This window comes from Lissotriton helveticus, chromosome 7, assembly GCF_964261635.1.
Source record: "Lissotriton helveticus chromosome 7, aLisHel1.1, whole genome shotgun sequence".
Lineage (NCBI taxonomy): Eukaryota > Metazoa > Chordata > Amphibia > Caudata > Salamandridae > Lissotriton > Lissotriton helveticus.
Genome location: NC_136068.1, coordinates 1,909,817,442 through 1,909,839,775, shown reverse-complemented (window position 1 = coordinate 1,909,839,775; position 22,334 = coordinate 1,909,817,442). Strand labels below are relative to the sequence as shown.

The 22,334-nt window shown below is 46.0% G+C and overlaps 1 protein-coding gene across 1 annotated transcript in view; it reads left to right on the top strand.

The window, feature by feature from the left end:
• The window catches only part of LOC144767861 (transient receptor potential cation channel subfamily V member 6-like), a 138,838-nt gene that overhangs the window by 23,852 nt on the left and 92,652 nt on the right, over nt 1-22,334 (top strand). Inside the window, exon 5 of the mRNA XM_078651220.1 lies at nt 7,714-7,886. Coding sequence (XP_078507346.1) covers nt 7,714-7,886 — 173 coding nt within the window. The remainder of the gene's footprint in view (nt 1-7,713; nt 7,887-22,334) is intronic.

Below are 22,334 nucleotides of genomic sequence, written 5' to 3'. Positions count from 1 at the left end.
CAGGCATCCGCAACGAGCTCCGCAAATTGGTCAACGGGGAGCCCAAGGTCCGAGGAGGAAGGCGGGAGTGGCTCGGTCCTCTCCCGCGGGTCCCAGTCTCCAGTCAGGTCGGGGATCCTCAGCAGGTTTCATCCAGGCAGGTAAGGACATCCAGTTACTTGTTTTAATCCTGTTACTTGTAGATCCAGTTACTTTTGTGAATCGTTGCTCAAGACGGTGCAGCTCGGAGCTGACGGGGATAAAAACCAAAGAACTGGATCCCCAGCACCGGAGCTCTTACCGAGAGCTCCTACCCAGCGGCCATCTTGAGCCTTTCCCGATTCGGTAATATACATTCATTCCTATGGGCCAGGCCCATAGGAATTTATTTATTTATTTATTTCCAAGGTTTTATATAGCGCTACTGGACCCGAGGGTATCAGAGCGCTTTACATGGTAGGTAAACATATACAACAAAATAAACAGTGTGCATTAAAACATAAGTGACATAAAATAAAGGTGTTTGAATGAGCTGAGGGGGTAGGGGGATGGAGATCAATAGGGGGAGCGGGAGGGGGAGTGTCGAAAGTCAGAGGGAGATGGGAGTGTAGAAAAGAGGAGAGATAGAAAGAAAGGCGGGGAAGGGGTTGACAGGAGGCGAGTGCCAGGGAGCAAAGAGTGAAGAGTGTCAGACTTCAGTGAGATTACGTTCCCCAATATTTGTTGAGAATGAGTATTTTGAGTCATTTTTTGAAAAGAGGATAGGAGGGGTTGCATCAAAGATCTTTGGGTAGAGAGTTCCAGATCGTGGGGGCGTTCCCAGAAAAAGCACGAGATTGGGCACGAGATTGGGCTTTTTTGTGTTTGAGTCTAGGAGGGATTAGGGCAAGAGAGTTGGTGCTTCTCAGGGACCTGGAGCACCCAGCTTTTTGCAATTTCTCTGCCAGGTAGGATGGGGTGCTTTGGTGAAGGGCTTTGTGTTTGATACATGCAATCTTGTAGGTGGATCTTCCTTCTATTGGGAGCCAATTTAGGGGTTTTTGGACCGGAGAAATGTGGTCAAATTTTTTACAATCGGAGATAAGTCTGGTGGCAAGGTTGAGAAAAGATTTGAGCGGAGCTAGGTGGGCTTTAGGGGTGCCAGCGAGTGTGGCATTACCATAGTCAATACGGGATAGGACAAGCGCTTGGAAAACGGTTTTAAAGTCATCTGCTGGTATGAAAGGTTTGAGTTTATTGAGGTGGTGGAGGTGTAGTGTAGTTCCTATTATCCCAATAGGCTCTGCGCATTGGAATAATATCTTCAATAGTATAGACGTAGGACTGTGGTTAACTAGGTCTTCTACTGACGATATTAGACTTAAAGTTATGTGTGCCAGCTAGCTCAGAGTTCACTAGAAACTTTCTCGAATAGCCAAGGAGGAGATTAACCTCCCTGGATATACAAGAAGGGATTTAGTTTCTGACAACCATAGAACATGACAACTTTGCTCTCCCCTAATCAAGAGTATATCTCTAGAGTCGTGTGAAAACAAAAGACAACTATTTCACTCAGTCAGTACGTGCATTCTTAGTTTCACCAGTTTGTAGAGAAATAAGAGAGGGGCGTGATTCAATAAAAAGATGTTATTTATTGATCAGTCTCTTTTTCTCATACAAGAGAAATGAATCGCTATTATTGCAATACTTATAGTTAAGTAAGTGCATACAGTAAAAACAGAATTATAAAATAATACTGTAAAAGCATTTATATGGTTTCTTAGCCATATGATACTTAAATGGATAAAAGATATACATACATATATACATTGACTAATTGTACTCAACTGGTGCTTCTAACTACGCCTACCCCGGTGTACCTGACCTAAACCTAATACTTGGGAGGGAGTAAGTAAGTAGCAGTTTAAGTTAAGTTTGTGTTGCCAAGAATCTGACTCGAGAATTCTCTGTAAGGGGTTAGTCAGTTCAGTACCTGGGATTTAGAAGGCTGGAGGGTTGGTATCTCTGTCTCAGGACTCGATATCCCAGTTACCCGCGAGGGCGGCTGGAAACGCCGGAGGCTGGATTCTCGGCAGGAGAAAAGGCAGCGTCTCTCTCAGCGCGTCAAAAGGGAGGGGCAGAGTCCGTGGGCTTTCTGCATCAGCTGGGCTCTCCGGCAAGTAGCGCTGCTCCAAGCTCGTCACCACCGTGTCTTAGCTTAGGGCAGCGTCGGTATATTTATACCTGAAAGGTGCCGTGTTTGATGTAAGGATGGACATAAGACGTCAGCAAGAATGTCATAAGGACTGGTCGTTCTTACATTCTTTGCAGGAGTTCTCGAGCGAAATGAAAACAATGGCTGCGGGGGATTTCCCAGGTCTGTTGGAGGTTTGATTTGTTTTGAGAACTCGGTGTGCTTTCTAGGGGGCTGAAGGGATAGTGCTTGCTCAATGTGACAGCATGCGCTATGACCTAATCTGAAGACGGGTTTTCTGTGCCGGTGTATGGACATTAGTAAATTAATAACCGGAACAAGGGTCAGAAATAGGAGTATCAATATAGGTACCTAGATAAACACACTACAGAGGGTGAAGAGGGCACCCTTGGCAGCATTTTGATGTGTGGGATGAGATTCATGTTATGATCAATGCTGATGCCTAAGGATTTGATGGTATTCAAGGTAAAATTGGTAAAAGTCGGTATTTTAGAATCTGTAAATCCTATTTACCTACAACTAGCCCTCAAAGACCTAACCACCATCCCCTTGGTAAGAAGAAGTATTATTCTATGATAGAAGTATTATTCCTATAATAGAAGATCTATGGGCTTTGTCAGCAGGCCCCATACCTTAGAGCTTAGATGGTATGTCTACATCCTAGGAACCACATTGCTCTTCTCCCTGAAAAGCTCCCTCTCCAAGTGTGTGTTTTCTAAAGCTGCCTCCCATAATATCAAAGTACGAGTTTCCAGGAACAGCTGCAGTGGCATGTTTTGTTTAGGTGCTAGGGACTGACCAGAACAGAATAACATGGGGCATTGTTTATCGACCTTGCTCACAGTGTTCATACTAAACTCCAGGAACAGTCAGAGAACTAACAAAGCAGATGGATCTCATGTGAAAGGCATACACCGAGTCTTGCAAAAATAAAGCCATGCAGTAACATGAGCAAAAGCAACATCATGACTGCTGTGCTCATGTCAACTTAGCGATATCGGCCACGTGACAGTTGCATGACAAGCTCCAGGGGCCCCCATCAGAACAGTGAGAGGTCCTGTGTCCTCAGCATGAGGGCCACTTCTATGTAGTTTGCAGAGGGTTCACCTCAAGTTTTGTTATGCTACTGGACCAAAACAACAAAACTCAAATCAGTAGAAATGGAGATATACTACAGTTATGATTTTAGTGAAGATAGTGACAAAAAGCACAAAGTGTCACCTGTACATATCTGGTCATGCCAGACGGGGACAAAGTCACAAGTTCAGATTGATTGCGATGGAGAGGATGGGCTGGCTTCAGGGACTGAGTTAGGCTCACTGAGCAAAGTACCTTAAATCCTGGTTTGAGGAGTTTTGCATGGAGCTGCGTCAAAGATGTTTCGCACAGATGCAGCAATTAATTGGTTCGTAGGTGCAGAGAGGCTGCAAAGAGAGGTCCTGCAACATCATCGAGAATCCTGTCGACAAGGGCTTGCAACACAAAGTCAGGCATCAAGGATATGTTGCGCAGTCGGGGTGATGCATCAGTTCTGAGGAGCTGTGAGGATGAGATGCTGAGTCCGGAGTAGTTATTGAAGCTGCCGTCGATGAGGGATGCGACGGCCTACGCCATAGATGCATTACACAGCAGAGGTTTCAATGAGGCTGTGTAGGAGATGTGGGTCTTTGCGACTGGTCCAATCTGCAAAGTAGCAGCGATGTGTCGGTTCTACTCTGGGTTGCACTGTGCAGTAGAAGAGATGCTTTGGTTCCCCAGGATCCACAGAAGCTGGCAGAGCATCTTAGGCCCATTTTCAAGGGTCCAAGACTGGGGTGGCACTACTTAGCAAGGTAGGCTCATAAATATCAGAGTCCAGGTGCTGTGTTCAAGGTTGTTGGAGCCTTTTGCCAGAGGCTCTAGTCAGGGGGCCAGTAACTAGACCTTGGAGCAGTGCTTCATTTGTGCCGGTGCTTTCCGGTGCTAAGCACCGGTACTTAATTTTCAGGGCCGGATCTACACACGATATTGGCTGCTCACCGGTAAAGAGCTGATATCGCACGCCAGCAGCCTGCCTTATGAGGCACACACACGCTTAGAAAGTGCCAGGTGCCTGCCTTATCATAAATCACAAGTCACTCCAATCACGCGCTACCAATGATAACCCCTTAGTTGGAAACTATATTATTAGCCCGCTCCGTCGTTACTTGAGGAATCGTCAAGTGTGTGCCCTGAGTTGGATCAATGGGATCACTGTGTTCTCTGCAGCCCGACCAGGCATGCTGCGCAGCCGCATCGCTTTTCAAACGATGACCTGAAGCAAGCAGTGTATTGAGCAGCAGGCTTCGGATTAAATAAAATTAAAAGGCTGTCCAGTAAGTAGCGATTTTTGAACATGAAGCTACCAGTAGTAGTGTGTGAACTGCGAAGGCGAAGCAATTATGGATTGTCAACTAAATCTCAGGGGCAGCCCCTCCTGCCCTCCTCTCCCTCGTCGCCTAAACATTTCGCTTTAAGTTTAACATGTCCAGGACACATCTATGGGCCCTGTTACGAGATCAGGAACATTTCACGAGGACACATCAGCAGCTGAAAGCACTGAAATGTTCAGATGAAATTAATGGTAGAAAGTAGTAAAACATCAGTGGAATCAGGTGCGGTAATCTCGCCCCTCATAATTCCTAATTTCTGAGGGTACACCTCATAATACCATGATTTTTTCACGCTCTCCTTGCCACCACCTCTACAATGGAGCGAGGTACGCACACCCTTGCTATTGGCAACTTTGGGAGGAGTGGGGCATGGCGAGGGAATAGCATTCCTGATTACGGGTCACCATACATGCATAAGTAGGGTAGTCCGTAGGAGCTCCATTTTAAACCTCACTCCAGTTTTAGTTTATCAGTTCTATAAAGTGGGTGAACACAGCGAATTCCAAACATAGAGACTAATGTTATCTATTTATCTGATAGCATGAGACAGGCGCAAGAGTGACTCTCATTTCACTTACACTTTGAGGCCTCACACATTTCATGCCTCACCAAACTTCAATCAATTCCAGAAACACACTGAAGCGTTTACTGAGGCTGGAAGTCAACAAGGTCCCCACAAGACGCGTGAATTCCTGGCTTCATCCTTTGCTAACCTGCAGTCTAGTGACATTTGGATGAAATCAGTACCACCGCCGCAAGTTAATCGTGAAACAAGAAAAACTTGTATTGTATTCCGATCATCGAGCTGAGCTAAAACAAAAAAAAAAAACACAAAAAAAGAGAAAGCACATGTGGGTGAAGCTCAGTATGTAGAACAAGGAAGCACAACATATCTCCTCTTCCTCTTAGCCTCGAATGAATGTGCAAATAAATTAGGAATAATGTTTAGTCTGTTTCCTTCTGCTATGTTCGACCTCCTGGCAATGCTTAATTTGAGCTGTCAGTTTCCAGTGCTGAACACCAGCACCGAATCATCAACTCAGGTTCTTGAGCACCAGTTAAGAACACATTTGTTTTTGGTGGGCACTGAGTGATTAAGTGATTCGCCCAGAATCACAGGATGTTGATTTGACGCTGAGACTCGTACCTGATTCCCCATCCCCAAATTTGGCAGCTCTGGCCATTGCGCCACCCCCCCAATCCCACTTGTAGGGTATGTTAGCAATGTGTTAGGCAGTGCTAATAGGAGAAATTGGCCGGTCGAAACTGCCTTCTGACGTGAGCCCCGGCGAATGTATGTAGTTACAACGCATGCTTTTACAATACATGCCATTACGATGCAACTTTTACGACGCAAGTCGTTACAACGCATTGCGTTGGGGGGCGCTGGATAGTGAATAGTTTAATTTACTATTCCAACTCCAGTCCCCGTGGATAGTAGGGAAGGTGTTGGATAGTAATTAAACTATTCCCTATCCTAGAGCGCCCTCCAGCGCAATGCGTTGTAATAACTGCGTTGTAAAAGTTGCGTCGTAATGGTAGTGCGTTGTAAAAGTTGCGTTGTAAAGGATGTTTCCCGCCCCGGCACTTCTTTTTTTACAAATTACCCACTGCCTTGGAGTGCATCTGGGGTCCGAACAATTTTTTGAAACAGTGCACATTATATTTTTTAAGTAGATATCTATATGTTGTAAGATTTTTGTTTATGTTTTTTTTACAAAACAAGATATGTTTCGAGTAGATATTTTTATACTCTCAGGGCCAGATGTACGAGCATTTTTGCATGGGCAAACGGGTTTGCCAACCCGTTTGTGCATGCGAAAACAGCATGGGAAATGTACAATCGTATTTTGCAAGTCACCATTTTTTGCGACTCGTACAATAGGTTTTTGCAACTAGCTATTAGGAAGGGTCATTGCCTTCTTATAGCGAATTCAACCCTATGTAAGAATGTTTTGTTTCTGCAATTACCACCCTCTTCAAGAGGGTGTCAATGGGGTTGCAAAAGAGAAGGGGTCCCCATGGGACCCCTCCCCCTTTGCAAATGCAGAGGAAAAAAAAATGAAACAAAAGCGTTTTTTTTCAAAAACTGCTTTATTTAAAAGCAGTCCCAGACTTGGTGGTCTGCTGAGCCCAGCAGGCCACCATACCTGGGAGGGCCTGCCATTCCTAATGGGGTCACAAATTGCGAGAGGCTCATTAATATTCATGAGCCTCTCAATTTGCGACCCCATTAGGAATCGCTAACAGTGTGTTACACACTGTTGTACATATAAAATAGCGCTATTTGGACGTTGAACATCTGGCCCTCAATGTTTTTCTTGTCAATATTATTGGACTTCTCGTCATAAGTATAAAAAATTAATGCCTTGGCCTACAGTATTTTTCCCATGACAATTCTGCATTTTGAATGTATTTGTAGTATATTTTGCAACATACAACTACTCTAATTGTTGATAATTGAGTTATCAGTTCACTGATATAAGGTGTCTGGATATATATTCATTCTTCTATTTGTAAATCACCAAAATAAATACAAAGCAATGAATCAATGGAAAAGGTAAGACAACTGTTAAAATTATCAAGTAACAAAGCAATCTACAAAACCTCTCCGAGGCAACATCTATTCCACAATCCTTTGGACTGGACACGGTAAACGTACATAATCAGGAGGACTGATGTTTTTTCCAACATTACCAAGGAATTATTGTTTTCTAGAAAATCTCCACAAATTAGATACCCATTGAATGTAACCATAAATGGTGAGGAGAATCCTGACTGAACCCAACTTTCAGAACCTAATTTTCCAAGAAGAAAGCTGATAAGTATATAGATTTCAAGGTGATAGAGAGCCGCTGGTTCCTTGTCATGAGCCACTAGTCGAATTTTACGCAGGCCATTTTACTATAGTTTGGGTGAATGTTGGAGCTTAGCGTGCACCAGAAAGGTTTGTTTCAGCTTAATAAATGTATTAAACGGCCCACATGACATCATCAACTGGCAGCGCGCTTGTAATAGTAACTTTTCCCTCCAATCCTTGATCTCTCCCTTATTTCTGTTCTCTTCTAATTAATCATCTCTTCTGAGGTCTGGCGTGTCACTACTCATGTTAGTTTTTCCTTTGCTTAGGTAACACCATTCTCCACCTCCTAACACTTCAACCCAACCAGAAAATGGCGTGTGTTATGTATGACCTCATCCTGTCCTGTGACACTAAAGAAAGTGGGACAGGCTTGGAATCAATCCAAAACACAAAAGGGTTAACACCCTTCAAGATGGCCGCCGTGGAGGGGAATTCTGTGGTAAGTATATGGATACTAAAGAGGAAGCAATGTTTATAGCTTTTGCAACAAGCAGCATGCCTGGAAACAGCCCCTACATTTTGTGATATGTGCAACTCAACAATATCCACATGAGTGCCCTATTAATGTTGCTATAAAGTACATATAAGTTACTAGTGAGATGAAACCAGCCCGTCACCATAAATGGTTCCTGTTCCGCCGACATTTCTAATAGGAAACATGTGTCTGAAATGGGCATAGACACAAGGTCACCGCTCTAGCATTCCAGCTTTGGTACAGCTCTGTGGTACATTATTTGGGACAGGAAGAAGCCTTATGAGTCGAGCGCTCGATCACTTGTGGTATTCAGGTCATGAGACTCTACCCTGGCAAGGCCAACTCATTATGCCTTTTTTCTGAGATAGTTACAGTGAGTATTATAAAAGTTGGAAGGATAAATTCCGTCATTTACAGTACTCAGAAGCACCATACTTTGGTTTTAAGAGCTATATACAGATATATCATTAGAGTGACGTGAATAACTAATGTTTGTGTCAGCTTGAAAACAGCAAACCAGGGGAATGACTGTCAAATGTATCCCCATTTTTTAAGGTCTCGCCCTGGCGAAAGCGCGCGAAGCGCGTTCTCACCGCGAGACCTATAGCCGTCAGCTCTGCTTACAAGGAGCCAAAAGGGAGACAGGAGATGGGCACGCGCAGCATGCCGGAATCGGATCAGGTCGCGCGCATGAACACGTGCTCCGATTCCGGCATGCTGTTCACACAGACTCGACGCGCGCGTCGAGTGCCACTCACTGGAGGATAAACTGGCCCATTGTTGACAGGTTCATTTCAGTCATCTTTTCAAACATCTCTATGGAACTTATAACTATCTAACACACCTTTAGAGAGAAAGTGACTCACCCGGCATGTTTGGCACAGGACCTGTGCGCATAACAGAATTGCTGTCAGTCAGAAGAAAGGGCTAATCTCGAATCTGCTGTTTGAGTAGTGCGGCTCCGGCAGATAACGTCTGCGGATATTCCAGTTGCGCTATCTGACCCGCTTCCAGTCTGGCTGCCTCTGTGGCGAGTCTGGACAGTTAGATCAACAGAGCCCGAGTGAGCAGCCCGCCCCGTGAGAAACACATTGACGAGATGGCGACAGGTTAACAAAGTGGACCAGATAGGATTGAGATATTTAGATGCGAGTGAGATGTAAATAATGCTTTGGTAAAGCCAATAGGTTTGACTATTTTATAAGACAAAGTGTTTGTGCAACGATTGGAGCGTTCATAGCTGATTGCGTGGGTATATGAATATGCGAATGAGTTAACGATTTGTGGAATGAGTGGATGCATTGCATACTTCTCAATCATTTACAGCACTTTAGAAGCTGCAATAGGGTGGCCAGCTTTCCATCATCACTTTCCAAGGCGCTATGCATGCCGGGAGTTAGGCACATGTAGGCACATTGCACACGTGGGTAAACTTTGCACACGGAGAAACTGTGCGCATTTTGACACTTTGTAAAGGTTGAGAGTGACTCTGCTCTTGTGGAAACACCTTATACACCACGTGGAGACATCATAAGATGTTTATTAGTGAATGGGCAAGCTATGATTCGAAGAATGAATTTCATTTTTGGGGTGTCATGCAATAACCCGCTCCTCTGAATCAGGCCATTTTATATGATATAACTAGGCTGGATGTGGAGCTTGTCGAACATGATTACTCTGTCATTCTCTATTTGATTTCCAATCCCTTTACTAGTTCCCGGAGTAAATCTTGTTTTGCTTAGGCACGGGAGATTAAGTGATTTGCCCAGAATGACAGGATGTTCAGCGTCACTGCTGAGACTCTAACCCAGTTCCCCAGATTTGAGGTCGACCGCCCTAACCCTTAGGCCAACACCTCTCTAGTAAGTATAGCAAGCATTTGCAATGCAATAGGTTGCGTATTTACGCAAGTTTAAGCTATTGGCATTGGAAATCACAATGCCTTTTATTTATGTTTTAAAAACAAAAACAAAAATAAAAGGCATTGTCGTTTTCAATGTCAATAGCTCAAACTCGCGTAAATGCGAGACCTATTGTATTGCAAATGCTTGTTGGAAGAGAGATAAAAATACTGTGTTTCTGTCCATTGCAAGCCTAGCACATAGATTGAAAAGGTTCTGCATATTTAGGCTGTAAAGCATGATTTTCCAAATCCCAGACCGAAATAAAGACTACTGCAATCACTAATATAGCAAAAGAGCAATCACAAAAAGTTCTAAAAACTCTGGACCATGGCTTTAGCTTCATGATGTTTAATGGGCTTTTATCACCATAAGTATGTGATGTATATCTCACTGTTTATCCTTGCCAGAGAGCCTATTAATGAAAACTATAGAATAAGTCAGGCAAAGGCATGCACGTAAATACTCTTGCACTTCAAGGGTTTCCATACATAGTAGGGATGTGTAAAGGTTTCAAGCCAGATGCTTTACAGCTGCATATTGTCTATGGCAAACGAGTTGCACTTAATTGCAGGGGTTAATTTTGTGTTCTTGTTTATTGCAAGCATATGCCAGGAATCAAAAACTAAAAAAGAATATGGCCACTTAAGCTTGGCTGCCTTCTGCTTGCATTAAAAATGCATTTTTCTCGTGACTAATTTTGCTAATGATGTTTTCTTTAAATAACAAGCCTCGCAGCTGCATCAAGCATTTTTTTTTGTTTTGAAAAGGAGCCAAAAATGAATCAAAAACTAAGTGATGATTTAATATCACAGGCTGCTACAATGTTACTCAACCACTTTATATTTGTGAAAGGAGACTGAAAAACAATCAAATTAAATGAAATGAATGAAATGAAATGAAATTCGAATTTACATTGCGTGCTAATGCCCTGAGGTGTATAGGCGCGCGGTTAATCCTGATGTGTGGGCCTGTGCGGGGAGTATGAGGGGATGGGACAGCGAGTTGGTAAACAGCAGAGCTTTTAAAGTTTTGCGGAAGGCCAGGAGGTTGCTTTCTGCCATCAGTCCGATTGGGAGTGAATTCCACAGTCTGGCTGTGCCTGCAATGAAGCTTCACCCCCCCTTTCCCCCCACGCCCAAAATGCCATGGGGACTCCAAGATTTGCAGATGTTGCAGAGCGAAGCTCTCTCTGGAAGATACCACTTGAACTTGTTTGCCAGGACGTCAGGGCCAATTCCATGAAGTGCCTTAAAGGCGATGCAGAGGGCCTTAAATTCTTTTAACTGGTAGCCAATGTAAGGTTGGTAAGGCATGTGCTACTGGTTGATGTTTCGAAATGTTAAGCAGCACGCGGACAGCTGCATTCTGCAGGACCTGCATTGTATTGAGAAAGCATGCACACATGTTAAGAAACAGCCCACTACAATAATCCAGTCTGGACAATATGAGCGCTGTTACCACCGCTTTCTGGAGCTCTAATGGGATGAAAGGAAGGATCTTTCTGATGGTTTTGATCATGAAAAAACAGGAAGAGGTGATTGCATTGATTTGCCCCTCAAAGGATAACTTGGAATCAAAATAAACTGCGAGGTTTTTAACTGTAGAGCCGGGAGTGGGAATTTCACCCATTTCCCCATTTCCTGAGGGCACCAGCTTGGTTGCCAGATAGATGTGTCGCGCCTAAATAAGAATACCTCTGTTTTCCCTGCATTTAGCTTGAGGCAATTTTGGGACATCCAGTGTCTGACTTTGCACAGACAGTCTTGGAATCTTAGTGCATTGTCCGTGGGATCTCTAGAAAAGGATCTCACGATCTGCGTGTCATCGGCTTAAGACACTGTTTTGAATCCAAAGGACCTTATGAGCGAACTGAGGGGGGTAACATTCAGGTTGAAAAATGTTGGGCTCAGTGATGAGCCCTGTGGCACCCCACAAGGCAGGGTAAACCAGGATGAGCAATGCCCGTCAAGCTCCACCCATTGTTCTCTGTCCAAGAGAAAGGACTTCAGAAGGGCCAGAGCCTAGCCCCTGATCTCCAACGAAGAGAGGCCGCTAACAAGCCAATTGTGGTCAACCATGTCGAAGGCCGCCGAGAGGTCCAAAAGGATCAGAGCCGACTTCCCCCCTTTATCCAGGACCTCTCTGATTTCTTTCGACACATTGATTAGGGCCAGTTCGGTGCCATGTTGACTTCTGAAGCCATATTGCGAGAAGTCTAGTAACTTATTGTCTTCAATGAACTTGATGAGTTCTATTGTTCATGGCCTTCTCAATTATCATAGCGGGCAGGGGAAGACGGGCGATAGGCTGTAGCTGATCACATCTAGACTATCTAAGTTTGGTTTTTCCGACAAAGTCAGAATAGATGCCTTCTTCCAGGCAATCGGAAAGTATCCAACTGAGAACATCGGATTGAAAACCTCTGTAAGGAAATGGGTCGTAGCCTCCGAGGCCAGGTGGAGGATTGTAGGGGGACACGGGTCCCTGGGTGATCCTGATCTCATCTGGGATCATCGCAATGGATGAAGCTCTTTATCAAAAGCCCCTTTATGTATGTGTGTGATGTATTTATTTAGACAGCAATCTGGAGAGACACATAAAGCTGTTTCGAAGGCCGGACCTTCAAAGAAATACAAAGATATGTCCTGCACCACAGTAATCCTGCTTCAAAGGGTCAACCCCGGGGCACTTTGGTAATACAGGAGGTGGCGCAGATGCTTGTACGGCCCCTTTTGTAATGTAGATAGCGCTGGCGTCCTTAAGAGGGTGTTACCTCATATGTATGGGGGAGTGGCCCCAAGCAAATGAGGTAATCTCTTTCCCTCTGCCCCCACCCTGTATTATAGACACGGACGTAAAGGCAATGAGCTGCCAGGTCGCACAAAAAGGTAGCACACTGCCAGTGCGTCCCTAATGACAGCCCTCTGGAGGGGGCCAAGGGAATCACAGGGACCCCTCAGTCATCCCTGTGCAGGCCAGTGCAGGCACTCAATGCACCTGCCTAAAAGAGTATTTCTCTCTCCCCTCCTAAAAGTGCAGGTGTATTGCCGACTGCACAGTGAAACATGGAGTGGCTGCCCCGTATTTCACTTGAATGCACTGCCCCAGCTTAGAATGAGTTCACGCAGTGTGCACTTTTTGAAAGGTGCGCTGTGGTGCAAACAATGTAAGTGTTCCATTTTCATTATACGGCCTGTTAGAAATGGCGGTTTCCAGTTGGCTAAGGCTTGCGCCAAAGCCAGGCAGAAACCACCACTCTAGTCAGGGCAAGGGAGTTACACGCCAAAGATAACCCTTGCTCACCCTCTAGGCAACGTGACACGAGCAGTAAGGCTTATCCCGGAGGCAATGTAGGTTAAGTATTTGCGCACGCACCCAGCAACAACACCCAAAGCCCACCACAAAGGAAACTCCACACAAGGTTATATATAAAAATAGCCTTTGTATTATACCAAACACATTAGATAAGAAGCACACACTTTACAATGTGCCACAGGCACGGGCAGAATTTACAGGGGATTATGTACATGGGACAGGGCCACGTGGGCCAATGTCAGGAATAAGCACTTTCAGAACTAGCACTTGGTAGAAATAGCACTTTGTAGGAATAACACTTAGCACATATAATAACTGTAGCAACCACAGTGCGGCCCTCGCGACGAGCTTCTATGCTCAGGAACACCTCAGCCTATCCCAGCGTGGCCCTTTCCAGGAAGAACCCCAGGCCGGTGGCGGCTGTTTCCTCAGTACCCCGGCAATGAGGGGTAGGCTCCCTCTTCTGTAAATATACCAAGCGGGGCGGGCACCGGCTATGGACTTAAAATGTAGAGTGGCAATTTCTGCAGGGTGGGCACCTGCTAAAGAAGCAAAAGTACGGGCAATGAACGGGGTGGGCACCCATGATGGTAATGAAAAGTAGCGGCAATTCTGCAGGGTGGGCACCTGCTCTGAAATAAGCAAAAGGGGGGATCCCCACGCCAGGGAATCCCTCGAGCTAGGGATCGCCGCACCAGCGGCGCCACGTGCTATTTTGGGGGGGGGGGCCTGTACTCTCCAGGCACTGGCAGGCCACCCAAGTCCCCCAGGTCCAGGGATAAAGTTCAAAAAGAAATGAAGGCAGGGGGGGGCAAAGGCTCGGCCCAGGGGCCAGCTCACAGGGTCTTCCAGGCAGGGAGGCAGTCCCAGTGGCGGTTGCTCCTGGCGCCCAGCAGCAGTAGGCCCCCTCCAAGTTAGGATCAGCAAGAGAACATTTTGCATGGGGACACAGCCCCTTTTTATCCACACAAATACTTTGTCTGAGTCTGCAGGGTGGGGGAAAACCAGTCGCAGCTGGTTTTGGAGCAATCTGTTATGCTCAGCCTCTCTCACCATTCACTAGTCAGGTTAGGTACATCAGTCACACCACAGGGGGCGGAGCCAGCATTGTGTGGGGAAAGCCCAGCCCTATTCAGGTCCCAGGTGCACTTCTCCCACCCATCTGGCTGTCAATCTCCCTATTCACCACCGGGGCAGACCCATCCTGACTCCTGGAGCCAGGCTCACCAGCCAGCTCCAGCCAATTACAAGCCAGACAGCCAATTCACATAAATTACACAGACATGCCAACTTCTAGAAGTGTCACTTCCACACTAGACACAATAACGCCGCACACATCATTGCGCAGCATTCACTCTCACGAGTTCGCACATACCAAACTCGCCCCTGCACTCCCCACGCATCAGGAACTACCAGGGACACATACATTCCCCATGCATTCCTTTGGGAGGGCAGGCCAACCTTACCACACGCACGCACTTTACCCTGGGACACAGTGGTAATGTGCGCAGAAACCAAAAATCACTAACACCAGGTCACAATTAAAAGAAAAAAGTTCAGGGGTGAACCTGCCAGTAAGTCCCAGTCCAACACGGCCCCAGATGTCTTGTCCCTCGCCTATCTCTGCCCCCCACACGGTGGTAGCTGCATCCTTCTAGCAACTGTTACTGTTTGGACTATGGCTGTGCGGCAGGGGCTATTGCAATGTTGACATGTTACCACTTGGGGCTAACACCAGTCCAACTAGTGAGTCGAGAAAACTGTTCCTACAGCTGTGAGTCTCTCCCTACTTAGACCAGACACTCCCTGAAGAGAATCAGGAAAGGCTGGCCTTTCATTTCATAAAGTCTAGCAACAATGGGAAACTTTGCCTGTGTTAACGGTTTGTTCAAGTTCATGTGAAGCATAAAAGTTACACAGTTGTAGTACAGAACTTTGTTTACAAACTACAGTTCCAGCTGCACCCTCACACAGCTGTAATAGAGAACTACATATACTAATATATTTCCAAATCCTACCACCATATAGCTGTAGAACAGAACTGTGTTTACATATTACAGCTCCAGATGCACCATTACACATTCTAATACGGAACCACGATTACAAATATATTTCCAGATGTACAGTCACATAGCTCCAGCATAGAACTGCAATTACAAATTACAGCCGCAGAAGCACCATCACAAAGCTGTAATACAGAACTGCATTTACAAATACATTTCCAGATGTACCCTCACACAGCTGTAGTGCAGAACCATGTTTACAAATTACAGCTCCGGATGCACTCTCACACAGTCGTAATACAGAACCATGTTTACAAATACATTTCCAGATGTACTGTCACACAGCTGTACTGCAGGACCACATGTACAAATACAGCTCTCGATGCACCAAAAACACAGATGTAATACAGAACTGGTTTTACAAATACATTTACAGATGTACCATCGCACATCTGTAGTACAGAACCGTGGGTAAAAATTACAGTTGCAGATACACTGTCACATAGCTGTGATACAGAACCATGTCTCTAAATACATTTCCAGATGTACCGTCACACAGCTGTCATACATAACCTTGTTGACATTTCCAAATGCACTGTCACACAGCTGTAACACAGAACCATGTTTCCAAATACATTTCCAGATGCAATGTCACACAGCTGTAACACAGAACCATGTTTCCAAATACATTTCCAAATGCACTGTCACACAGCTGTAACACAGAACTATGTTTCCAAATACATTTCCAGATGCACTGTCACACATCTGTAACACAGAACCATGTTTCCAAATACATTTCCAGATGCACTGTCACACAGCTGTAACACAGAACCATGTTTCCAAATACATTTCCAGATGCACTGTCACACAGCTTTAACACAGAACCATGTTTCCAAATACATTTCCAAATGCACTGTCACACAGCTGTAACACAGAACCACGTTTTCAAATACATTTCCAAATGCACTGTCACACAGCTGTAACACAGAACCACGATTCCAAATACATTTCCAGATGCACTGTCACACAGCTGTAACACAGAACCATGTTTCCAAATACATTTCCAGATGCACTGTCACACAGCTGTAACACAGAACCATGTTTCCAAATACATTTCCAAATGCACTGTCACACAGCTGTAACACAAAACCATGTTTCCAAATACATTTCCAGACGCACTGTCACACAGCTGTAACACAGAACCATGTTTCCAAATACATTTCCGGATGTACTGTCACACAGCTGTAACACAGAACCATGTTTCCAAATACATTTCCAGATGCACTGTCACACAGCTGTAACACAGAACCATGTTTCCAAATACATTTCCAGATGCACTGTCACACAGCTGTAACACAGAACCATGTTTCCAAATACATTTCCAGATGCACTGTCACACAGCTGTAACACAGAACCATGTTTCCAAATACATTTCCAGATGCACTGTCACACATCTGTAACACAGAACCATGTTTCCAAATACATTTCCAGATGCACTGTCACACAGCTGTAACACAGAACCATGTTTCCAAATACATTTCCAGATGCACTGTCACACAGCTTTAACACAGAACCATGTTTCCAAATACATTTCCGGATGCACTGTCACACAGCTGTAACACAGAACCATGTTTCCAAATACATTTCCGGATGCACTGTCACACAGCTGTAACACAGAACCATGTTTCCAAATACATTTCCAGATGCACTGTCACACAGCTGTAACACAGAACCATGTTTCCAAATACATTTCCAGATGCACTGTCACACAGCTGTAACACAGAACCATGTTTCCAAATACATTTCCAGATGCACTGTCACACAGCTGTAATACAGAACCATGTTTCCAAATACATTTCCAGATGCACTGTCACACATCTGTAACACAGAACCATGTTTCCAAATACATTTCCAGATGCACTGTCACACAGCTGTAACACAGAACCATGTTTCCAAATACATTTCCAGATGCACTGTCACACAGCTGTAACACAGAACCATGTTTCCAAATACATTTCCAGATGCACTGTCACACAGCTGTAACACAGAACCATGTTTCCAAATACATTTCCAGATGCACTGTCACACATCTGTAACACAGAACCATGTTTCCAAATACATTTCCAGATGCACTGTCACACATCTGTAACACAGAACCATGTTTCCAAATACATTTCCAGATGCACTGTCACACAGCTGTAACACAGAACCATGTTTCCAAATACATTTCCAGATGCACTGTCACACAGCTGTAACACAGAACCATGTTTCCAAATACATTTCCAGATGCACTGTCACACAGCTGTAACACAGAACCATGTTTCCAAATACATTTCCAGATGCACTGTCACACATCTGTAACACAGAACCATGTTTCCAAATACATTTCCAGATGCACTGTCACACATCTGTAACACAGAACCATGTTTCCAAATACATTTCCAGATGCACTGTCACACAGCTGTAACACAGAACCATGTTTCCAAATACATTTCCAGATGCACAGTCATACAGCTGTAACACAGAACCATGTTTCCAAATACATTTCCAGATGCACTGTCACACAGCTGTAACACAGAACCATGTTTCCAAATACATTTCCAGATGCACTGTCACACAGCTGTAACACAGAACCATGTTTCCAAATACATTTCCAGATGCACTGTCACACAGCTGTAACACAGAACCATGTTTCCAAATACATTTCCGGATGTACTGTCACACAGCCGTACTGTAGAACCACATTTACAAATACAGCTCTTGATGCACCATCACACAGCTGTAATACAGAACTGGGTTTACAAATACATTTACAGATGTACCGTCACACAGCTGTAGTGCAGAATGTCAGTTACAAATTACAGCTCTTGATGCACCATCACGCAGCTGTGATACAGAACCATGTTATCAAATACATTTCCAGATGCACTGTCACACATCTGTAACACAGAACCATGTTTCCAAATACATTTCCAGATGCACTGTCACACAGCTGTAACACAGAACCATGCTTCCAAATACATTTCCAGATGCACTGTCACACAGCTGTAACACAGAACCATGTTTCCAAATACATTTCCAGATGCACTGTCACACAGCTGTAACACAGAACCATGTTTCCAAATACATTTCCAGATGCACTGTCACACAGCTGTAACACAGAACCATGTTTCCAAATACATTTCCAGATGCACTGTCACACAGCTGTAACACAGAATCGCGTTTACAAATACATTTCCAGATGTACTGTCACAGAGCTGTAACACAGAACCATGTTTCCAAATACATTTCCAGATGCACTGTCACACAGCTGTAACACAGAACCATGTTTCCAAATACATTTCCAAATGCACTGTCACACAGCTGTAACACAGAACCATGTTTCCAAATACATTTCCAGATGCACTGTCACACAGCTGTAACACAGAACCATGTTTCCAAATAGATTTCCAGATGCACTGTCACACAGCTGTAACACAGAACCATGTTTCCAAATACATTTCCGGATGTACTGTCACACAGCTGTATCACAGAACCATGTTTCCAAATACATTTCCAAATGCACTGTCACACAGCTGTAACACAGAACCATGTTTCCAAATACATTTCCAAATGCACTGTCACACAGCTGTAACACAGAACCATGTTTCCAAATACATTTCCAGATGTACTGTCACACAGCTGTAACACAGAACCATGCTTCCAAATACATTTCCAGATGCACTGTCACACAGCTGTAACACAGAACCATGTTTCCAAATACATTTCCAGATGCACTGTCACACAGCTGTAACACAGAACCATGTTTCCAAATACATTTCCAGATGCACTGTCACACAGCTCGATTCACTCCTCGCTTCTGGCTCGAGTGATCGCTCCCCTGCCTGCGCTCCCTGCACAACTTGGTATCGTTATTTCTAAGCTGTTCTGATAACTAGCTTTGCGTCCTAAGAGCGTGTGCATTCAGTCCTCATTACCCGAGCATTTTTCATGCTGCACTGTGTCCATTTCAGTCGATTTAAGAGCGCGTGTATTTCATTTGTTCAGATTGTGACTTTCTCATAGCTGCACTGTATCTAGTTTGCCATTCATAGAGCGTGTACATTCCGTTTTTCATTTATTGCTCATTTACCCGACCTGCGCATTGTTTGTAAGATCCCCCGGTGCCCTGCTCTGCCTTCCCCTCCATTTTGTGATTGTTGTTGTTGTGCTCCGTCCCTTGAGCCCGCCACGCCTCCCAGCTGAGCCGCCCTCCCACTAGCGTTAAAGCGCGTCCTCTGACCACGCAGCGTCGTGATTCACTCCTCGCTTCTGGCTCGAGTGATCGCTCCCCTGCCTGCGCTCCCTGCACAACTTGGTATCGTTATTTCTAAGCTGTTCTGATAACTAGCTTTGCGTCCTAAGAGCGTGTGCATTCAGTCCTCATTACCCGAGCATTTTTCATGCTGCACTGTGTCCATTTCAGTCGATTTAAGAGCGCGTGTATTTCATTTGTTCAGATTGTGACTTTCTCATAGCTGCACTGTATCTAGTTTGCCATTCATAGAGCGTGTGCATTCCGTTTTTCATTTATTGCTCATTTACCTGACCTGCGCATTGTTTGTAAGATCCCCCGGCGCCCTGCTCTGCCTTCCCCTCCATTTTGTGATTGTTGTTGTTGTGCTCCGTCCCTTGAGCCCGCCACGCCTCCCAGCTGAGCCGCCCTCGCCCCTCCCCTTCCACTATCCATATATGACAGTAGTTCCCGCGCGCAGCGTTCACGCGCAGCGTTCGCGCCCAAGCCGCGCCGAAGGTGCGCCAAAGGTAAGCCCGTCTACGCCCGTCCGCGCCTGGACCGCGCCCAGCGCCAGACCCCCTGCCCCTCGCGCTCCCCAGCCCTCCCGCATTACCTATGATGCCGCCTCCCTCCTAGCCCTGAACCCCGGTCGCGCCCCCAACTGCGTCCAAGCCGCTCCTGGACGCACCCATGGACCGTTCTCCTGCTCTTCCTGCAAATTTAGCGGCACCGACAACATCTCCGCCAGAACCACACCACAGATTCCCGATCCCAACCACCTAGAATGCATCCTTCTCAACACCCGCTCGGTCCACAGGCACGCCATTGACCTTTGGAACCTACTAGACACCATCTCTCCTGACGTCGCCTTCCTAACGGAAACATGGATGAACGCTTCCTCCGCCCCTGACATCGCCATCGCTATCCCTGATGACTATAAGATCACACGCAAGGACCGCACCGACCACACAGGAGGAGGAATCGCTATCGTCCATAAGAAATCTATCCGCATTTCAACCAGCTCTGACACCAACCTCGCCAACTCCGAACACCTTCACTTCCAGATCCACATCGACCCCAAGACCACACTCAGAGGCACCCTCCTCTACAGACCACCAGGACCCCGCGCAAAATTCAGTGAAGACATCACGGACTTCATCACCCCACACGCGCTCCCCTCCAAAGACTACATCCTTCTGGGAGACCTAAACTTCCACCTTGAAAAGACCAACGACCGCAACACCGCCACCCTCCTAGACAACCTCGCCAACCTCGGACTTAAACAACTGGTCACTTCCCCCACCCACATCGCAGGTCACACTCTCGACCCCATCTTCACCTCCAGCAACCATGTCTCCTTCAGCCACACTACAGATCTCCTCTGGACTGACCACAGCTGCGTTCACTTCACCTACAACAAGCCGAAACCCATCATCCACCTCCAACCAACTCTACAAAGAAACTGGAACAAAATCACCACAGAGCAGATCTCCGCATCGCTCCTTCGAAACTCCCCAGCCCTCTCTTCTAACCCCAACGAAGCCGCCTCCAACCTCACCCTTTGGTTATCCAACACCGCCGACACCTTAGCACCACTGAAAAAACGTCAAAGCAAACCTGGCAGCAAGAAGGCCTCATGGTTCAACGACGACCTCAAGAAATCCAAGAAACTGTGCCGCTCCCTTGAAAAGGCCTGGAAAAAAGACCCATCCACCAGCAACAAGGACGCCTTCAAAAGCGCCATCCGTACTCACCACCAACTGATCCGAAAAGCCAAGAAAACAGCATTCAAAGATCGACTTGACAACAACGCCCACAACAGCAAGGAACTCTTCAACATCGTAAAGGAATTTTCCAACCCTTCGGCCAACTCCAACGACATCACCCCCTCTCAAACCCTCTGCGATTCCCTAGCCTCTTTTTTCCACAGCAAGATTGCTGACATCCACAACAGCTTTGACAACCAACCCGGAAGCCAACCCACCCTACCACCAACTCACCATCTTCCCCCCGTTAACACCCTGAACGCCTGGAACCCAATCTCCACTGAGGACACCATCCGCCTGATGAATTCCATCCACTCTGGATCCCCCACAGACCCATGCCCCCACCACATCTTCAACAAAGCAGACTCCGTCATAGCTCCGCACCTCCGAGACGTCATCAACTGCTCCTTCAACTCCGCCACCTTCCCAGAAGATTGGAAACACGCGGAACTCACCGCCCTTCTGAAAAAACCTACAGCAGACCCCACCGAACTCAAAAACTACCGCCCCATCTCGCTTCTTCCATTCCCGGCCAAAGTCACCGAGAAAGCTGTCAACAACCAGCTCGCCGCCTTCCTCGAAGCCAACAAATTACTCGACCCCTCACAATCTGGTTTCCGAGCCAAACACAGCACTGAGACCGCCCTCATCGCAGCAACAGACGACATTCGAACTCTACTGGACAATGGAGACACAGTCGCCCTCATCCTCCTCGACCTCTCTGCAGCTTTCGACACAGTCTGCCACAGCACCCTTTTACAACGCCTCAGTAACATCGGAATCCAAGGAAAGGCACTGGAATGGATCACCTCGTTCCTCACCGGAAGAACCCAGAGAGTCCGCCTCCCACCATTCAAGTCCGAGGCCACCGAAGTCATCTGCGGCGTGCCACAAGGATCCTCACTCAGTCCCACCCTCTTCAACGTATACATGAGCCCCCTCGCGGCCATCGCCCGCCAACACAACCTCAACATCATCTCTTACGCGGATGACACTCAACTGATCCTATCTCTCACCAAGGACCCCAGCACTGCTAAAACTAACCTACACGAAGGAATGAAAAAAGTCGCCGAATGGATGAAACAAAGCCGCCTGAAACTGAACTCAGACAAAACAGAAGTCCTCATCTTAGGTAAATCCCCCTCTGC